This window comes from Manis pentadactyla, chromosome 3 (assembly GCF_030020395.1).
Source record: "Manis pentadactyla isolate mManPen7 chromosome 3, mManPen7.hap1, whole genome shotgun sequence".
Taxonomy (NCBI): domain Eukaryota; kingdom Metazoa; phylum Chordata; class Mammalia; order Pholidota; family Manidae; genus Manis; species Manis pentadactyla.
The window spans coordinates 200,653,631-200,674,847 of NC_080021.1; the positions used below are offsets into that span (position 1 = coordinate 200,653,631).

General features: G+C 43.9%; 1 protein-coding gene and 1 long non-coding RNA gene across 7 annotated transcripts in view; one reads left to right on the plus strand and one right to left on the minus strand.

The window, feature by feature from the left end:
- The window catches only part of SUSD1 (sushi domain containing 1), a 131,349-nt gene that overhangs the window by 15,668 nt on the left and 94,464 nt on the right, over positions 1 to 21,217 (minus strand). For all 6 annotated transcript variants that reach the window (XR_005030832.2, XR_005030831.2, XM_036915656.2 and 3 more), the window contains 5 exons: positions 20,095 to 20,186; positions 18,988 to 19,174; positions 9,199 to 9,295; positions 5,732 to 5,987; positions 1,305 to 1,344 (listed from right to left, as the gene is read on the minus strand). Coding sequence is in view for 4 of the 6 variants with exons in the window: in XM_036915656.2 (XP_036771551.2) it covers positions 1,305 to 1,344; positions 5,732 to 5,987; positions 9,199 to 9,295; positions 18,988 to 19,174; positions 20,095 to 20,186 (672 nt within the window). In the remaining 2 variants the exon portion in view is untranslated. The remainder of the gene's footprint in view (positions 1 to 1,304; positions 1,345 to 5,731; positions 5,988 to 9,198; positions 9,296 to 18,987; positions 19,175 to 20,094; positions 20,187 to 21,217) is intronic.
- LOC118927439 (uncharacterized) lies at positions 16,944 to 20,770 on the plus strand. Its single transcript, XR_008996591.1, has 2 exons — positions 16,944 to 17,219; positions 18,884 to 20,770. It is a non-coding gene; the product is annotated as an uncharacterized LOC118927439 (long non-coding RNA).

The following is a 21,217-nucleotide window of genomic DNA, read 5'->3' on the forward strand; positions in this document are numbered from 1 at the left end:
TCCACTGGCTGGCTGCCTGTTGGTTTAAAGAAATGTACTGCCAGGGAAATCCCAAACTGGGCAAACAAGGGCCTATGATTGCTCAGTTCCGAAGGCAGTCCTGCAGGCTGGCTAAGTCCCTCTGTGAAGCAGAGGCTTAGACTGTCTGACCCTCAGCAGAGCTCCTCCCACTGCATTTCTTAGGTATGGCTTGGAAGGAAGTCGACAGGGGCACTCTGCCATCAGACAGACCCAGGAGAAGACCCAGGCAGCCCCAGCGGCTGAGCCAATAACCGCTTGGCCACCACAGGGGATGCCCGCCTCCCCCATCCGGCTCAGCGGGCCCCTGACCCCTGCACAGGACTCGGCCTTTTCCTTCTTCTGCATGAAAGTACTTATGGTGATTATCCAGTTTTCCCTTGCCTATTACACACTGTGGTGTGAGAATGGTTCAACTTGCTATTTGGCTACAGATTATTAAACGGGTCATGAGAAGCACAGCTTGGATTTGATCAAGAGGAACAGACCAAACCCAGGAATCCTGGTCCAGTGGGTGGGAGCCATGAAAGACCCACCTTTGAGTCGTGCTCCAACTTGGGTTGTACAGAGGACAGTCCCACTTTCTTAATGGAGAGCATTTTCCTTAATAGTGTATGTGTTATGTATGTATACACACTAAGTAGCCAAATGGTTGAAAGCAGTGAACTAAGGTAGCTCTCTGCTTTGGTCTGCCAACATATTTTCCAAACCTCTTCTGGACAGGGATTACATCCACCTCTCAACACAGCCCTGGTGGGGTCATCTATCAGATTGATCTGCCCCCACCAGCTAGCTGTACAAGCAAGCTCAAAACCCAAGCTAGGCCATTCTCATAGTGCCCTAGAATGGGGACCAGTCACCCAACAGATAGTCACTGAACCTGGGAGAAAAGACTCTTCCTGAATTGAAAAATGTTCTGTTCCTCTTAGGTGCTAAGCTGGGGCAGCGGGTACCCATCCATCCCCACCACATGGCTTATAGTAGAGAAAATGAGGCCAACTCATACTGAGAAACAGAGAGCAGAGACAGGAGAAAGATAAACAGAGAGTCCCACTCATGCAGTCGCATCCCCAGTCCCGGTTCCTGGAGTCCTTGGGCTGCTGCCCTGGCTCTGAGTCCTTACACTCTCCACCCCCACCCTTCTTAGCTGCGGTTTTCTGCTTAACCTAATACGAGTCGGGCTTTTGTCACCTGTAACAATTTGAAAATAAATCTTGTTAACAGAAACTTGATGCAGATTGGACAGAGAAGTGGGGACAGCATTCTTAGGCAGAAAATGGTTTTACCTTTCACCTGAGCCCAAACTGCACACGTGCTTCTTCTCACCTAGAAAGGAAAACACACCGACATTTAACCAGGCAGCACATGACATCAGTGTTTATAAATAATACACTTTAGCTCTCCAAGTTTCATGGTTTTCTCTCTTAATTTGGACTAGAAGATTTTTAAATTCTCATCTTGCTCTAACATCTTATGATTTAGTCATGTGATCACCAAGAGTTCAAGGGACTGGCATGGATAGTCCCTACTCATTCTCTACTACAGAAATGGCTGTAGGGATTAATTTTATGTCCTCCCAAAAGATCTTAGAAAGCACACACCATGGGAAAACAATAAGAATGGCAATAAGTTTCATTCCCCTTGCCAGCTCTGAGCAAGTTGGCTTTGACTGCCTGGAGAACTATGCTCAAAAAGATTCCAAAGTCACATCCAGATTCAGCAAGACAGTGATGCATGTTATAGGCAAGACTATGAGAAGTCCTAGCATATAATAACACTTCACCTATCTAGATGGTCCTTACCTGGCAACCTCAGTTACCCAAAATATAGCTAAGAACCAGGAAAAGAACATAAAGAACATGTATGAAAGCTCAACGATCGTAGAAGAGACCCACAAACTCACTGGAATAAAATACCTGCTCCCCCACTGCAATTACATACATATCTGTCTGTTAGGAATGCTGGGATTACTGTCCATGGCAAAATATTCCTCAGAAGAAACCGAATAGCAGGGGTTAGCAAAAGATCCCTTCAATTTCAATATAAGATTTTTGTCCAATGACAACCCTGGACATTCTGGGTTTTGTCTTATTAAAAACTGAAAAAAAATATTCACCCTGAAAAATCCTAGAAAAAGCTTAAAATGGCCATAAAGTTTTGAATGTGGCTAAATTTTACACTGATGCTAAGAACATCAGGTGCATCTAATGGAAAATAATATGCAAGAATAACTAGTGAAGGACATATTCCAAGACATTGGAGAGGAAGAGGGTCCTCAAATAACAAGGCCAGTACTAGGGAACTGAGTGTGTTAAAGGACAGAAATTGGCAGGGCCAGGTGAAGAAAGGAGCTCATTAAAATGGAGTGCCTTGGTCAGATTAGCATTTTATAAAACTCATTCTTGCAGAAGTACGGAGCAAGATGAGAGGCAGAATAAGAGACAGGAAGATGAGTTAGAAAATTAATGTTCAGACACAAGATGTAAAAGGATAAAAATGATAACAAAGAAGGAGAGGAAAGGCCTTTTTTAAACAGCATTAAGGTGATAGAACTGAAACAGTATGATGATTGAACTAGACAAAGAGAAAAAGAGAGGAGACAAGAATTATTCCTAGATTTCTGTCTTAGCAACTAGGAGCACGGTGATGCTACCTAATGGGACAGATACACAGAAGGAAAAACTAAATTGGGGAACTGGAAAACTGATACTTTCTGATTTCTGATTTTTACTACAAAGCTACAGTAATCAAAACAGTGTGGTACTGGCATAAAGGCAGACATACAGACCAATGGCATAGAGTCCAGAAATAAACTCTTGTTTATACGTCAAGTGATTTTTTACAAGAGTGCAAAGACCATTCAATGGGGAAAGGCCATCTTTTCAACAAATGGTACTAGGAAAACTGGATATCTGCATGCACAAGAATGAAGTGGGGCCCTTAACACCATACAAAAATTAACTAAAAACGGATCAAACCTAAAACTCTTGGAAGAAATCATAGAGAAAAAGCTTACAGAAATTGGAAGTATTTGGCAGTAATTTCTTGGGTATGACAGCAAAGGCAAAGGCAACAAAAGAAAAAATAGACAAATTGGACTTTGTCAAATTTGAGAACTTTTGCACATCAATGGATACTATCAACAGAGCAAAAGGGCAACTCACAGGATGGGAGAAAATATTTGCACATTACACCTCTCCTAAGGGATTAATATCCAGAATAGATAGGGAATGCCTAAAACTCAGCAAAGAAATAAACAATTCAATTTGAAATGGCCAAAGGACTTGAATACCCATTTCTCCAGAGAGGACAGACAAATTGTCAAAAGCACATGAAAAGATGCTCAACGCGACTAATTGTTAGAGAAATGCAAACCAAGACTATGGTGGGATTCCACCTCACCTCCATGAGGATGGCCATTATCAAAACAGAAAATGGTAGGCATGGAGGAGGGTGTGGAGAAAACAGGACCCTGTTCACTGTTGGTGAGACTATAATATGGTACAGCAGCTGTGGAAAATAGGATGGCAGTTCTTCAAAAGAAAATTAAAAATAGAATTAGCATATGATCCAACAACTCTACTTCTGGGTTTACACCCAAAAGAATTGAAAGCAGGGACTTAAAGAGGTGTTTGTACACCCATGTACACATGCTACAACGTGGAGGGACCTTGGGGACATTCTGCTAAGTGAGAGCAGCCAGTCACAAACAGACACACACTGTGTGATTCCACTTCCATACGAGTACCCATCACAGTCAAGTTCATAAAGACAGAAAGCAGAAGGGTAGTGCCAGCATTTAGTGGGGCAGGGAGGAGGAATGGGAGTTATTCTTTAATGGGTAGAGAATTTCAGTTTTGCAAGATGGAAAGAGTTCTAGAGATTAGCTGCACACCAATGTAAATGTACTTAACACTACTAAAATGCACACTCAAAAGTTGTTAAGAAGGGAAATCTTATGTGTATTTTACCACAAATAAAAATAAATCACTACTAAATGTTCTGGAATTAGATGCTGCTTATGGCTATACAACCTTGTGAATATACTAAAAACGACTGAATTGAATTCACTACTGATTTTAATAGGACTGTAACACTAATGTATTTGGAGCCCATAGGGAAAGTAACTGCAACTCAAATCCACAAGTCCAGATATAAATTCTTTCAAAGCCCGTGCATCTCCTTTAGATCCCAAAGAATAAGCTCATGTGCTGCTAAGCTGTATAACAAAGGAGTACCAATGACATCACAGGAAAGTTTCCCATAAGCTGGAATTCATATCCTAACCTCCCACTTCATTCCCTCTATTATTCTGCAAAGTCCCTATGTTGAACTTTGTGATAAGAGGTAAGACCTTTGGGAGGTAATTAGGTTGAGAGGAGGTGATGGGGGTGGGACTGGTGTCCACAGAGGATGAGCAAGCTTGATCCGAGCCCACTCACTCTGCACCGTGTGAGGGCAGCAGCTGTCTGCAAGCCGGGAAGGGGCCTCGCTGGGGAACCAAATCAGCTGGCACCTCGATCTTGGACATCCCTGTCTCCAGACCTGTGAGAAGTGAATTCCTGTTGTTTAAGCCCCCAAGTCTTCGTTACGGCAGCCCAAACGTTACAGTACACCCTCCCAGACCAAAGTCTCAATCTGGGACAGCAGCTCTCTCGGCGGTCTCTGAACTGTATGCATGTTGCACTGCCAGTGCTATGCCTATGGCTAGAAACACCAAGTCAGGAGCTCCAGGTAATTTTCTAGCAAGAAGGCACTGCTAGGTCATAAACACCTTTTGAATAAGTTCAGGGCAATATGTCCTGGGCCTTAGCCTTCCAATTCTTAATTCCTGTGTTATTGTCACAAAACACTACAAGAACTCTATGCTACTTGGACATATTCTAAAAGTAAATGCTTGTTTGATATCAAGCATGAGAATGGCACATGAGACTCATGCCCTCTACAGAATTTAAGAGTATCTCAGTTTTACATCTTACACTCAAGATGGCCCAAATTCATTAGTCAAGAGATGTTTCTATTAATATTTTTCTAGTTTCCATTGTCGACATCTATGAATTTCCAACTAACTTTGGGTTTCTCCTAGGCAACCATCACAAAGTTTCTTCCAGACAATTGTCCACCCCTGACTGATTGATCCAGCTCTTGCTGTTCTGCTCGTCCAGCTCGTTATATGTATTCACTATGTAATGAATACATAGTTCCATGTCTCTTGAAAGAACCACCGCTGGAAGAACATAACTTTTCTAAAGACAAGGAGAGGAATGAGGCCTATGCAATAGCCAAGGAAGTCATGGAAGCAGAAAATAGAGCAGGGCTGGGCCTCATCTGCCCCTCCCTCTTGCTCCCGGGAGAATGAAGGGAGGCAGCAGCCTGGCAGGAGCACAGAGAAGTGACACAGGGATCTAGATGTTCCTCTCCAACTCAGGCTTCAGCAGCGCAGTAGGATGAGGGTGTATGTGAAGCTTAAGAGGAAGAACCAAAACTAGGTCAGTCTAAACACAGATCCCAACACGTCCTCCAGGAAGTTCAGAATATCAGCCTCCATCAAGGATTCACCTGCCCGTACTTCATAAAGGCAAAGAATTCAACATATTCATATGGTTATTACACGTAGTGTCCATTTCCAACACTGGAAAAGCAAAAGTCCAGACATTTAAATTTCATGGGAAGAAGAAAATACACAATTCACAAGAGTTTTTAAAAAATATACCTGATTCCATTCACTTGTCACTCGTAAGATAATGCAGTAATCATTCCCTATTTTCAAGGGTGCATTATAATATCTCCCATAGTACAGCCTGTCTCCGATAGATATCTGCGTATCATCTGGAACATCTCTGGCCAGTAGTTCTGCAGTCACGTATCCATCAGCACCAGAAGTGTTGCTGAAGAATGAGGTGGGCCCTTCAGAGTCACAAGCAAATGTGCTTTGGAGAGCCAGGGGAAGTACTAACACCTGATAAGAACTGGAAGGAAAAAAAAAAGAAAATGTCTATCAGACCCTTGCTTGAGGGATTCATTCATTCATTTATTCATATTTATTGAGCACCTGCTATAAGATAAACATTTTTCTAGGCACTGGAAATATAACACTGCACAAGAAAAGTCCTTCCCCTTGTGTGATTTACAGTCTAACAGCTCAGACACTCATGGGATTCCAGTGTGAACCGACAGTGTTAATGCCAGATGACCCTGGGTAGGGGATCATTTCAAGTTCCAGCTGCAGACAGATGCCAAGTAAATTCTCTTTAGCTGGGAGAAGTTGTCACATGAATTGCTGCCTGGAGCACACATGTCATAAAGTTGATCTAATGGGTGATTTTCATGTGAGCAAATAAAGCCTGGTTATAGAAAGGGTTTGGCAGTCACATGGAGGCTGACCTCCCACCAGAGTTAATGCACAAAGTCTGCAAAAAGGCTCCAGTCACATGGTAACCTAAAACAAAACTCATGTGATTTAAATGCCCTGCAGCTCACAGACTGATACCAAAGTTGATGCGAAAAAAAAAAAATGAGAAGCAGAGTGCAAGGTCACCATGAGTTAGTCTAGTCTAACACTATCATGAAACAGCCAGGAAGGTGAAACATCCTATGTACATTATGAAACTGTTCCCTAAATGTGGACATAGAAACACACGAGCAATAAGGTGTCATTTGTTTTATTATTATTGATCCCACCAAATAGAAAAGCTGCCAGTGAAAGAAGGTGTAAGAAGAAAATGCCCTGAAAATGAATCACACCTTCTTTTTGATCCCCATCTACCCAATACTGACCTCCTGCCTCTAGTAAGTGTCTGGCGTCAGCCTTCCCTATCAGGCTTGACAGCAGGGATCTGAATGACTGACCTTTGTATCCTTGCAAATCCTTACACAGTTCTTTGGCTATGCTTGACTCCCCACTATTGTTTCTTGAGTTGAAATTCCAGTATTTCATTGAGGAGGAAAAACATGCATGAACACCAAATGTGACTAGGGTAATTTCCAAAACTCATTAGGCCACATAATTTTTTTTTTTTACCAGTAAATATACCCTTTCTGCCCCACATTCCTAATGCCTTATCTCCTGCTTCCTGAGTCACTGGGTTAAGAAAAGGAAGCCTCGAACCATGGTAGGTGTTGGATTTGGAAAGCCTCCATCCCAAATATCCTAGGTGTCCTCAGGGCCCTGATTTCCACAAACTCTGGGTTCACTTTCAGTAAAGAGCCTTCTACAAAAGCTACATAACTTACTGCGAGGCAATGAGTTACCACCAATCACACACTGAACATTTGCCAAGCATCCGCTGCCTCAGCCCGTGTAATGGCAAACTTCCCTGGGGACTTGAAGGCATCCCCATCAATCATGGCCACAGGTAAGAAAGGTGATGTTTCAGCAGCTCCGTGCTGCCCATAAGCACATCTTCAAGTCCCTCTCATCTTTCCATGTCAGTGGTGGTGCTCAGGTGCACGCTCAAGGCTCACCTCGTTCTGTACATTGCCCACCAGAGGCACCATTCGTGGGGTGTAAAGCAGTCTCCCCAGTTAGCATCATCATAATCACCCAAGTTGCTTGATAATTTTACACATTCCCAGCCTCCATCCCAGACCTTCTGAACTCCAATCAATCTGTAATGCTGAAAAAGCACCCCAGGTGATTCCTATAACCTGGTAAATGCGGAAGACAGTAGCATTAGGAAAGCCCAGGAACAGGCTGCATCATCTGCCAAGATCACCAGGCTACAGAAGGGAGCCTCAGTCCCAGAGCCCCGCTCCACCATGTGCCCCACACCACGACCCCCCAACAATGCACAAAGCTGGCTCAGGCCCCCCCACACACACTGGCAAGGCTGCTACCCCCAGCTCAAGCCAGGTGGCCAGGCTAAGGAAAAACCGCCCCACTTGCCTGCTGGCAATTAGCCCTGATGACGTCAGGGAAGCAGTTGTGGCTGTTTGGAGCATGACTATTCTGGAAGGATTTCTCACCTCTTTCCCACCACTGCCCTCCCTTGAATGACTCACAGCTCTCCACTTCCTGTTTGGGAGGCATATAGCCACAAGGGTACAGTCATTTGGCTTTTCTATTTGCCTTGTGTAATTATTTGGCCTAAATATCACATTTGCTCCTGCAAATTCTTTCAGGCAGTGATATCTGTTCTCCTTATAGCAACAGAACTACAGTGCCTTCCAGTAGCTTGTCAGGAATCAAGAAACAGAACAATTTGGGCAATATTCATCCCTGGAAAGACCTTTGAGCATTTACTGAACTTTAACTAATGGAAAGACAGGAAAAGCCTCAGTGTCATTATAAAGGGACACATAGATAGTATCTCCAGACTTTTTAAAATAATTTTATAACATCTCATCATCTCTTTTCACCTTGACTGTCCTGAGGGTCTTGAGACTGATGGGTCAGGAGAGACATAAGGCCAAGTAGGTCACACAAGGACAGCAAGGCTATTCCCAGCCCGATTTATTCCTGTGAGCAACTTGCTTACCTCTCCAGGCAAACCTCAATCTTCCTCTCTGAAAAAAGGGACTAATTCTGCTTTCCTAATCCTACCATGACCTACATAAATAAAATGCTTAATTGAATACAATGTAGTCCACAAAGGACTACACTGTGTTCAATTAAGCATTTTATTTATGTGAATTATTCCTAATACTATCTGGAATCCTAGAAGCTGACATCAACTATGCAGTGTCTTGCCCATAACTCAGTATCTGAATGAATTAAAAGAATTATCCAAATGATCCTTTCAGACGGCACTACACACACCTCAAGATCATCCTTAAATCAAGGGAAATACATTCTGTCCGTAGTAAATGAAATGAGGCTCCTGACCCACCATCACTGACAGATGGAGATGGAGATGTGAGTGCAGAGGATTGTGCCTGACATGTCACAGGCGCCCAGCCAATGCTCATCCCGTGCCCAAACGGGTGGATTTCATTTCCTGAGCTAAACTGCCCAAATGCCCCTCTCTGGTCCCTGACAAGTAAGTCTCTGTGTTTGGCAAGTTGCTGGTTTGAATTAAAGGCCCAGCCTGTGCCCAAGGAAACAAAAAGAGAGGCCCTGCCTGCCTCACGCCCACTAGTCATGTGCAGCCACCTAAAGAAAAAATCTCCTCAGTCAAACTAAAGTTTCCAAAACACCCCACAGGGATTCCTGGGAAGCCCTGGAACAGGGCCACTGCTGACCTGATAGGTCCATTTTCCTCTGTGGCTTTCCTCAGTCTCAGGTGTGGTAGGGGCCCTCCATTCACTGCGAAGAAGTCCACTTCCGGGAGGGGAGGCTCTGAAAACATGTTGAAAAGAAAAGGGTATGAGCAGAACAAGAAGCACAGACACAGTGGTCCTCGTGGGGCCATCAGAAGGCAAGTTGTAATGGAAGAAGCGATGAACGTATTCTGACACATGCTACAATAGGGATGAATCTTGAAAACATCAGGCTAAGTGAAATAAGCCAGTCAGAAAAGGACAAATATTGTATGATCTCACTTACATGAAATATCTAGAACAGGCAAATTCATGAAGACAGAACAGATTAGAGGCTGCCGAGGATGGAGCAGGTGGGCAGAGAATAGGGGTTCACTGCTTAATGGTCAACAGTTTCTGCTTGAAGTGATGAAAAGGTTTTAGAAATAGGGGTGATGCTTTACGGCACTGTGAACGTCCTTAATGCCAATAAACTGTGTACTGAAAAATGGTACAACGGTACATTTTATGTTATCTATTTTTCCACAATTAAGACATTTTTAAAAAGGAAGGGATGCCCCCTCCTACACTGTTGGTGGGAATGTAAATTAGTTCAACCATTGTGGAAAGCAGTATGGAGGTTCCTCAAAATGCTCAAAATAGAAATACCATTTGACCCAGGAATTGCACTCCTAGGAATTTACCCTAAGAATGCAGCAGCCCAGTTTGAAAAAGACAGATGCATCCCTATGTTTATCGCAGCACTATTTACAATAGCCAAGAAATGGAAGCAACCTAAGTGTCCATCAGTAGATGAATGGATAAAGAAGATGTGGTAAATATACACAATGGAATATTATTCAGCCATAAGAAGAAAACAAATCCTACCATTTGCAACAACATAGATGGAGCTAGAGGGTATTATGCTCAGTGAAATAAGCCAGGCAGAGAAAGACAAGTACCAAATGATTTCACTCATATGTGGAGTATAAGAACAAAGAAAAACAGAAGGAACAAAACAGCAGCAGAATCATAGAACTCACGAATGGACTAACAGTTACCAAAGGGAAAGGGACTGGGGAGGATGGGTGGGAAGGGAGGGATAAGGGCAGGGAAAAAGAAAGAGGGCATTACAATTAGCATGTATAATGTGGGGGCAGTACGGGGCGGGCTCTACAACTCAGAGAAGACAACTAGTGATTTTACAGCATCTTACTATGCTCATGGACAGTGACTGTGAAGGGGTATGTGGGGGGGACTTGGTGAAGGGGAGAGCCTAGTAAACATAATGTTCTTCATGTAATTGTAGATTAATGATACCAAAATTAAAAAAAAAAAAGGAAGGGATGCCCGAATACTGACAGAGGGTGGGCATTACAGTTAACTTGGCAGAGGGGTGTGCCTATTTGGTGGGAAAGACCAGGATATCAGCATTCTAGATCCTTTATATTTAGAGCCCTCTGTCCTTATTTTGCTCTCCCAAAAAAACAGATTTACCAAATAGATTTTCCACTGGGAGGAGAATACACTTCCTGGCCAACACCAGCATTCAAATACCTAACTGGTAGTTAATGTTCACATTATAAACATCCCAGCTGCCGTTCTGCCTTGTGGGTAACACAGCTTAGATGTGTTAGGCGTGAACCAAACGCACAGCATGTGTCCTGTGTATGCCTCATCTCCCTTTCTCAGCAACACTATCAGGTGGAGGAGATTTATAGAAGGAGGGAGGAGGAGAGAAGGAGAAAGAACAAAATATGAGTGCACCCCCAGTCCTGGCCCTAAAACCTGCCACCGTGAAATTAAGTATGAGATAGCCAAAACAGCCATTCAAAACTCTTTACCCAATTGGGAAATAGCTCTGGGGTAGAAATTCTCAACCCAACTTAGACCTTCCTGGTTTTTAAAGTTCTGTCAAATATGATTGGTTTCCACTGTGTTATTTATGTGAAACCATCATAAGATTGTATATCAATGACACTTTAATAAAAAAAGAATATACATATATATATATACACATATATATGATTGGTTTCCAGAGGGGACAGGGGGCAGTGAGGCAGGCAAAATAGTTGAAGGGGATTAAGAGGCACCACCTTCCAGTTACAAAATACATAAGACACAGGGATGAAGTGTATGGCATAGGGAATACAGTCAGTAACATCGTAACAACTTTGTATGGTGACAGATGGCAACTGGACTTCTATTTATATATAATTTCCATTTCATGATATATATAAATATCGAACCACTACATTGCACACTTGAAACTAATACTATATTGTATGTCAATTATTCTGCAATAAAACAATTCTCCTATTGAATATGTTATTCATACATTGCCATCCAACACACATTTATCAGCCACCTCTGTGCACTAGGCACCATGCGAGGCTGCAAGGGACAGCCATGGAAGACGTGGCTTCTGATTTCCATGAGCTCAGTGTCATAGGGGAGGCAGTTTTGTAAACACGCAGTGCTTATAGCTATGATAAAGTTATACCCAGGGTGTTGTAGGTGTGCAGACCAAAGGCAGGCGGTGGAGCCCATCGAATGGAGAAATGGATATATGCAGGGGCAGGAGGGGAGAGGGGGGCAGAGATAAGGAGTTCAGTGTGGATGAAAGGCTCAGTCCTTTCTGAGCCCAGTGGGGCCGGCAATAAAATGAGAGGTATGAATGTAGGTCTGATCTGAGGGCCTGGAAATAATGAGAAGTATTTAAAGATTCATGTATTTTAGAAATACAATTTAGACATCTGGGTGGAGGGTGAATTGGAAAAGAGCAGAAGTACAGTTTGTCCGAAATCTAGGTAGGAGGTTCCTGACATCGGCGGCTAGTGATGGTGCTGAGCATGGAGAAGGGACACTCAGGGATAGATGGACTAGAACGTGGGGGAAGATAAGGAGGGGAAAGGGATCTGAGCTTCGGTTTTGGCAACGGAGTCAATGGTGATGTTATTCATCAAGGTCTGGAGGAGAAGTTCAGAAGCAGCTCACTTCAAGACGGGTTAGGTCTGAAGCGCTTGTGGACTGTCCAGCTGGCAGTTAGAAATAAAGGTCCAGAGCTGAGCAACAAACTGTGGTGGTGACATGGAGTCAAGTCATCAGCAGGAGAGGCTGCAGTTGCCCAGGGGGACAGTGCAAATGCACCTGCAAAGAGACGAGGGCCCAGGCGGGACCACCAAGGAACACAGGCATCTAGCACCAGGTGGAGGGGTGAGCATCCCTGACAGCTTTTATTAACCCATGCTAAATCTAGAATTTCTTCCAAAGTCACCCAGATGTGGTCACATAGATTATGTTCTCCATAAACCTGTGGGATTGCCAGGGACGCTAAGAGGTCACCTAGAACAGCCCCGGCTCACAGGCAAGGCCTCTCACAAAGGCGCTGATGGTCTGCGCTGTTTCCTAGAGGTGTCCAGAGATTCCAAAACCCGACACTCCGAGGAAGACAGCGCTAGGTTCCTGAGCGGGGCACGGCTGTAGTCTGGAAAGTCCCACCAGGCCCTCCAGGGAATGTGCCCTCCGGATGGAGACTTCCTGCCCTCAGCCCCTCATGCAAGCATGGAAATGTCCCTCCACGTGTGATGCCTGATGTCACAGGAGAGTGGTTTTTGTCACACATTTCCTGTTTCCAGCCAAGAGGGGATTCACTGTTCACTCTCGGCGTGAGGAACCTCCTTAGGCCATTTTCAATTATTCCTCTATTTGTTGCTCTTCTCTGAGATTATTAATTCTAATTCCTCTCATCTCTTGGCTAACCTTTGAAAACCACATTTCCCGCCATCCTCAGCAACGGAGGCACACAGAGCTCACTCAGCTCGGAGCAGGCAGGTCTGACCAAGGGCAGAGGGCCCTCCCTGCTTGCCCCATGCCACAGGCCCTTTCCCTGCTGGGTTTCCCTCTTGCAGGTCAGAATGTACCACTGCATGTTGTCTTCTGCACTGTTTTTGCTCTGCTTGCCTAAGGCCTTCCCTACCCCATATTTTAAGCAGTCTACTTTTTCTCTCTCATCTAAAAACCTGAACTTGATCAGACTGGTTTTTAGCCACATTCTGAAGTTAAATAACCTTAACTTCTAGCCATATTTTCCAGGGTGCTGTTTCCTGTCCCCCAAACTGCTGTCCTTGGCCGATCTTCTCTCCTTTCCATTAGCCTCATTTACTGATTTAAACCAAATTAGACCCAAGGCAAGACATGGGTTGTGTCTGGGCCGGAGAATGCAGCATTTCCACCCTGGGTACTTGAGAGAGGAGAGACCCAAAAGGGAGAGCCTCATCACCATTCCTAGGTGTTGACAATATCGATCCTCTGCTAGAAGCAAACAACAAAAGAATATATGGGAGCTGCCATGTGAGAGAACTTTGAAGAGTAAGAGAAAAGCAATGGAGAACTTGACCTGCAAAACATTAAATCTATTATGAAATTACAATAATTCAAATAGTAAGGTACACGCAGAGGACAGGCAAAGCAATGGAAGAACTAGACAGTCTAGGAAGAGATCCAAATAAATAAATGGAAATATAAAGTGTGACCTGGACAGTCTTCCCAAAGGTGACTGGGAACTGGCTTATCATCTGAGGAAAAAAAAGTCACTATGTAAATTTAGCTTTATATCACGCATCAAAACAAATTCCAAATGGCTCTAAGTTTCAATGTGAAAAGGAAACTACAAAGAAGCTTTAGAAAATAGTAGAGAATAAGGAGTGATCTGATTTCAGGGTGGGGAAGGCTTTTCTTGGCATGACCAGAGGCAGAAACTATAAAAGAATCAATAGAGTTGATTACATGAAAATTTAAAAGTCAAAAAGAATACCAAAAAGAAAATTAAAGAGTAAATAACCTGGGGGAGGGATTTGTAATATGTATAACAAAATATTAGGATTATTAATGTAGGCAAACTATTAAATCAAGAAATAGTGTAAGTGCAAAGGTGTTAAAATTCCTCTGAAATCCACTAAAATGAACAAAAATTTATAAGAAAATTTATCTGCACCAAAACCAAGCAAAGGTCCCCAACTTACACTATAAACCTCAAGCAAATGCAAGGAATTTGCACACATAAATACACATTAAGGCACCATGGCGGTTCCTTTCTAATCTTCAGGACCTGCCCAGAGAGTTCATGCCACCCACCGTAGGCCTGATAAACTGAAATTGGTGACAGTGGAAAAATGGTAGCTCCTGCTGCAAGTCATCAGATATCACAGTCTCCCTATCAATAAAGTTAAAAGACTCGGCCTCCCAGGGAGAAGGAAATTCATCTTCTCATCTTTATATCCCTCTCAGCAGTTAACACCGGTCTTACAGTACATCACCAATCAATAAGTATTTGCTGAATTAAATTGATAGGGCTCAGCATGCCTCTCCCCCACTTCTACTGCACACAGAATCCCCGATATTTAGGCATCTGATATAAAGAAACTCCTGCATTCATATTTTGTAAAAGCTAACACAAATATAAGAAAATAACCCACCTAGCCCATTGTCCTCTGGGGTATATCATCTTGTCCCAGGGGGGCCTAAGCCGGGATACATATGCTTTCAGTGAGAGGAGCTAGGAGCCCACACAGCCATTTACTTCGCGGTTGGGGGTTTGATCTGAAACTAGAAAGTAGTCAGGAGATTTCTGGGTATGAGAGGACTAGGTGGCCTGTGGAGGTATGGCAGGGCCTAGGTGCCAGCCCCCTGGCCTGACCTAACACAGGTCTCCAGATGTCAGAGAACCACGAAAGGCTTTGAGAGAATCTGGACAAAGAGGGCAACAGCTGGGACAAAGGTCAGTCTCTGTCCTGACGTCTGGTGCAGCTCTGTCCCCGTCTCCCGGGAGTCAGGGGACCAACAGGAGTAAGTGCAGCACCCTGGAACCAGCCTGAGGAGAGAGGGTTCTCTCTGGGGACACAGCAGGGCACCATCTGTGGGCACTTTGTGGGTAGCTACCACGCAGGAGAAGCCTGCAGAGGAAGAACTCAGGAGACCTGGTCCTCCCCACGCCTTCCTGAGGATGCCCTACAGAGGAGAGGAGATGTCAGAGGCTAGGGCTTGGTCGCTGCTCTGCAGGGGGAACCGGGGCCCTCCTGACTGGACTTCCCAGTTAAAGGAGCAGTCTGATAACGCTGCTGGGACACAGCTTGTTTTTCTGCTGTTTTCTTGAACCTCTGAAAAAGTACATTTTTCTTTTTCCTACTATGAATAACAAAGTAGAGATGGGAAATTTCCCATATAAGTTGTCGGCCTTGGTACTGAAGTAGACTTGGGAAGGAAATACTCCCTTTACAGCTTTTCTTCCCTGTTCTCCTCCAGCATTCTCGGCTCCAGAACAAACACTGAACCCCGAATGATCACCATGTTGTAATTTGGTGGTTTATCTTTACATTTACGCATGCACTTGCTTTCTCTTTCTCTCTCCCCCCACCCCCAAGTTTCCCTCTCTGGTTCTCCCTTTCTCCCTGTAAAGAGAATTTTGCCTGCAAGTTTTTTGACTTGGCTAGAAAATAGCATAACCAGTATGTGAAAGCTCTTCAGACTCTCTGGGTTAACATCAAGGACGAAAGTTTGTTCTTCACCCTGTCCTAAACGGAGTATAAAATGTGGGACTTTTTTGAAGAACTCAAATCAATGGGCTCTACCTGAGGGAGCCTGTCAGTCAGGCATCAAAAACACTGAGACAGTGTGTCGGTGTCCCCACGCCTCTCACCAGCACCCTCCTCCGCCTCCACTGCCATACCTGCCTCTGTCCCTCAACAGTCCTGGAACGTTCACCCTCCTCTGAGCTCAGCAACATATTTAAAGCACTTGTTTTCATCCTGTTCCCATCCGTACGTAAGACTTAGCTCAATGTAAGACACCCAGAGGGGAAATTCCACTCACTTTCCTTCTCGGAAATCAGCTGCCGCATTTTCCAGGCCCAAATCCCTTGCCTTTCATTTCTGGTAAAATTCAAAAGTTCACGATTTACAGAAAGCCACATTTTAGGCAACCAGGCATTTCTCCTCACAGCAACATGTAAGATTCTCATTTTTCCCTTTTATAAAAGAGAGGGTTTGGGGTTTTTCTTTTTTAACCCTTTCATAAGATCTTAACAAAGTGAATTTTCACACTTTTCTAAAATTGCACGTTCTTTAAAGTAGTGTAGAGTTGGAAAATCTGCAATCAAGACATCAATGAACTTGAACAGCTTAAGGGTCTCAATGAACTTAAACAGCTCAACAGTGTCCCCTGGTGGCCAGGAGCACAGACACAGGGCACTTGACATACATTCAGCCTATGAAACAAGGTAGAAGTGTCTCCCCAAGTTGAAACTCCCTCTCCCCAGCTCAAAACATATGAGAAGTTAATTTGAATCAGCGATCCAAACCATCTAAGATAACAAGAACCAAAGAGTAGGAGACTGAATACCTATTCATTTTAATAAGTCACCACGGAGAGGAACGTCCAAATTGAACATTACTTCTCTTTCCAACCCAAAACTTGGTGAATTCTTTTTGGTCTAAAGCCTTTCTTAACTAACCAGGCATCTCCTCTGTACCACCCAGTGGCCATTTCAGGATCGGCCCTCATATTCGCTCATTATATAAATATCTGATGTGTTATGTGCTAGTACTGTTCTTATATGTCAGGGGTTCAGACAAAGATCTCTGCCTTCAAGGAGCTCCTATTTCAGCACAGGAGAAAGAAAGTTTTAAAATACAAGTTTTGAAAACAGGCTCTAGAAGGAGGTTCAAGCAGGGTAAGTGGATAGAGAGTAATGGCGTAGAGATGGGGAAGTTATCTTTGGAAGGATGGGCAAGGAGAGCCTCTCTAAGGTGATGGCATGTGAGCAGAGACCTGAATGATTATAAAGAAGCCATGTGGAGGGAGTGTTTCAGGAAGAATAAACAGCACATGGAAAGGCTCGGACACAAAAACAAGTATGACCTATTTAAAGAATAGTAAGGAGGGGAGGGAGGCAGCTGGTGCTTAGAGAGAGGAAAGCAGAGGGAGATGAACTGAGGGCAGGCAGGGGCCAGACTACACGCTCCGTGGTAAGGAACTGGGATTCCGTTCTTGCACTAACGCAAACGCAATGGACAGTTTTGAGCTGGGAATGACATATAATCATATGCATTTTTAAAAGCTCACTCTGACTCCTAAGTGACCTTTTTCAAGTTATGGTGACGATTAAGACTTGGCATGGTGGGCAGGGTGAGGATAGGCAACTGTGAAAGCAGGGAGACCCGTTAGAAAGTTACTGCAAGGGTCCAGGCAACAGGTGGCTGGCTCGGATCAGGCTGCTGGTGGTGAAGGTGAAAGTGGGGAGAAGGGGTTGGATTCGGAATATTTTTTTGGACACAAGCCAACCGGGCATGTTGATGGTAGAAACTGGCGGGGAGGAGTAGAATCGATTACGACTTCGTTTTGGCTGGAGCTGGCAGTGAACAGGAATGCCAATAACTGAGACAGAGATGCCTGGGTGGGAAATGGATTTGAGGAAGAGAGAGCCAAAGCCCTGTTGGGTTTGCCTACTGGATGTTCAATAGTTTATATTCAGGAAATGGGTGAATATGTGAGCCTGGAGCTCAGAGGAGAGACTGGGGCCAGAATATGTATTTGGGGATCCTCAGCATACAGGTAATACTTGTAGCCATGCCTGGGAGAGATCACCAAGGCAGAAAGGGAAGATAATGAAGAAGAAGGAAGTGGAGAATGCTTGGGGGCCAGGGATTAGGGTGTTAATGAAAGCAGGTGCAGATGATGCAGAAGACTGAGAAGGAGCGGCCAGCAAGGCAGGAGGAACCCAAAGCCAACAGAAACGGTGTTTCAAGATGGAGCAAATGTCCAGTGCTGCAGAGAAAATCGGATAAGAACAAAATTGGCCAGGCCAGTGGATTTTTTTCAAGATGGAGACACTTTTAGTAAAGCAGTGAGGACAAATGCCTCCAGATTGGAACCAGATAAAGAGAGGATGGGAGGTAAGGCATCTACACAACAGATACTTCTTTCAAGGAGCTTCACTTTCAAGGGATGACTGGAAAAAGTAGCTGGTGGGAATATGGGGTCAAAAGATGAGTATTTTTTCTTTGATTTCACCAAAAGAGGAGATATTACAACACGCTTTTGTTAATATGGGGCTGATTCTATGTTGGAGGTAAGTGATGATCTGAGGAGGGATGGGATCCAGGGAACCAGCTGAGTCACCTGGGGAGTGGGGACAAGAAAGAAGACAGAGTAGACGGTTCTGCATGCAGGTCGCAATGGAAGATCTGGGAGCGGCAAGTCCTCCCCTGATTACTGCTGAGTGCTCAGTGAAATGAGAAACAAGAAGCTAATGCTTGGGGTGTTAGCTCAGACTTGAGGGGCAGGGGTACGATAGATTTGAGGAGACACAAAAAAAGGAGTAGAAAGTGACTGTGCCAGGGGACTAGCGATCACTTTTCCCTGAAAGGAGCCTACTCTTCAAGCACTTGCAACAGAATGACAATTAAAGATGTTACTGAGCAAGAAACAGTGGTAGGAAAAATTCTTGTTAAGTATGACGTATTTTTAATATTTCAAATATCCAGAAAGAATTTAACCAACACTCATCCACATGTTATACTAATTAGTTGTTCATATTTTGTACTATAGCTTTTTAAGAAATAAAACACGACACTCCCAGTGGCCTAGCATCTCTCTCCGATTCCATGTCCTTCTCCCTCTCTCTCTTAAGGTTCATCACATAATGATAGAAGGTAACAGTGTTCCTCTGTATCGGAGCCTGTCTACAGCTCTGTGGTGACTTCATTCACCAAAATGCTGTTACTCAAGATTCACCTGTTATCTGGGTTGTCAGGGAGATGACCGCAGGAAGTCCAGAGGACAAAGCCTGGATGCCAACGCTGTAGTTGGTCCCTGCGCGCAGGTCCAAGCACATCTCTGGAGCCCGGCTGCTGGTAGTGATATTAAAGGTCATTTCCTGGACAAATTCCTTCTGATACCATCGCTGGCCCTGAACGTGGAACTAAAACATAGAAAAGTTCACAAGGTGAATCGCTGGCTTGAAAGGCTCTCAACACCTGGATAATGACCCCTTCTCATGAGCTCTCTTGCCCTCGACTCTAAAGTTCCTTCAAAAAGTGAAATACAACAGTAAGCAAATATTACAGTTGAGATACCATAAATAGTGTAGTTACAAGAGTATCAGTATAATAAATATATTTTAAAGTCAAAATGCACAGAAGGCCACAGCCCTGATAATGACAAGCCTCCCTTTGTTTTCGCACATACAGTGCATGTGACCAACGGGAATGTCTGCTGGCAAGACTGCGGGGCCAAGGCCAAAGGGCATGGGCCTAGAAAGAAAATTAAGAATCTGAACTCAGCCTTCTCCAAAGCAGGACTGAATTAGGATACTCCTAGTTGGTCTGGTAAAACCTGAGAAGGGTTTTTCTCTTCTGCCTGCCCCCTTCTGACATTCCCTGCACTTTTCTGGAACATCCCAGCCCTTGGGCCAATAGACAACACTCTTCTTCCCACTTAATTTAGTAGCAGCTTATCTCATGATCTTTACCTTTCTTACAACTACACTAGCTTCCAGAGTTCCCTTTGACTCTCTAGGCAACACATTCAGACCCTGGTCAGAGACACTGGTGTGGAGAGACCCACACGTGCAAAAGCCATTGGATTCCTTCCACAGATCCTGCCTGAACATCGCCTCTGCATCGGGTTGTGTGCACAAAGAAACCCCCGTGGCTTTCGCATCAGTCCCCAAGGTCTGTCTTCAAAAATGCATCATGACTTCCCATGCTCTTGCTTCTCATGCAATTGTCACTATAAATCTTCCTTTGATAACAGCAGCTATATAAGTAGATTTTTAGGTTTGTTGGTATTTTTTTAAACCTCTCACACAAAACACATATAGAGTAACTTGCAGTAACTTACTAAATACATCTCCTCTGTGTCAGCTGTCTTCATGCTTCTCCATCTCAAGCAGGTTTCATTAAATATTGAAATGTTACCAATGGTCTGTTTTACTGTAGAGGGAAAAGAATGAGAAATCAACATATTCCATACAAAAATACTTGCTTTCAATTGAACCATTTTCCAAGGTCAAGCTTTTACATAGGAAGATTTCAGCAGTACTGTAATTTAGAGATGAGTGGTTGCAGCCCAAGAAATGCCACTTTTCTATTTATGTGAACTCAGTCCTGATGAAAGATTTAAGATCAAAAGAGGACCCTCCTAAAAATTGTCTGTCTAGCACTGTAAACTTCCTTGGTTTACTAAGCGAAAACTAAAACTCCTTGTCCTAGCCACAGACAACCTCATTTGTACAAGTAAGCATCCATTTGAAATTCTGAGTTGAGAGTAACACAACGTCCACAGAGAACTGAGAACGGCTCCTTGAGAAACAGAAAAAGTCTCTCTCCAGCAGATGAGCCTCTCACGGGTCCCTCTTGGTCTGGGCTTCCTCATCTCTTCTGGCCAAAGAAGCATTTGTTAGTCTCCACTCAAGTTCACGGTATTCAATCCAGAAGGCAGTTCAGATCTGGTACGGTGCAATACAGAGGTACATTCCTCAAGCTTTTTAAAATAAAGACTAGTTATTCAAAACTGATATCAGAGTTACTTCTTTCAACCATGACCCCTGTCCCTAAACAGGAAACAATATAACAGTCTTACTAAGAAATTTCATAGGATTACTGTGATGATGAGTAAGTCATAAAGACAACTCCCAAAGCACCTGGAAAAAAGAAAGTCTCACAGGGGCCAAGGCTTTATTGCATAAGCCCTGGCCTGACAGGCTCCCGGGAATGAAGCCAAGTCGGTAGATGTGACCCGTCTTTATGACTGGGCAGCTTCGTCCAGGGAAAACCTGTTCCACAGGTCACAAGCTATACTTCAAATGTTGTAAGACAGAGCAAGTAAGAATGTATAGTTAATCCAGGATAACAACCTCACTGCCGGGTGCAGGAGATGGTTTCAGAGATAAGTAGTAGGGGGCCAAGGAACCTCAGGTTTATGAAACTTTCAAAAACCAAATAACTCTAACACTACTTAAACA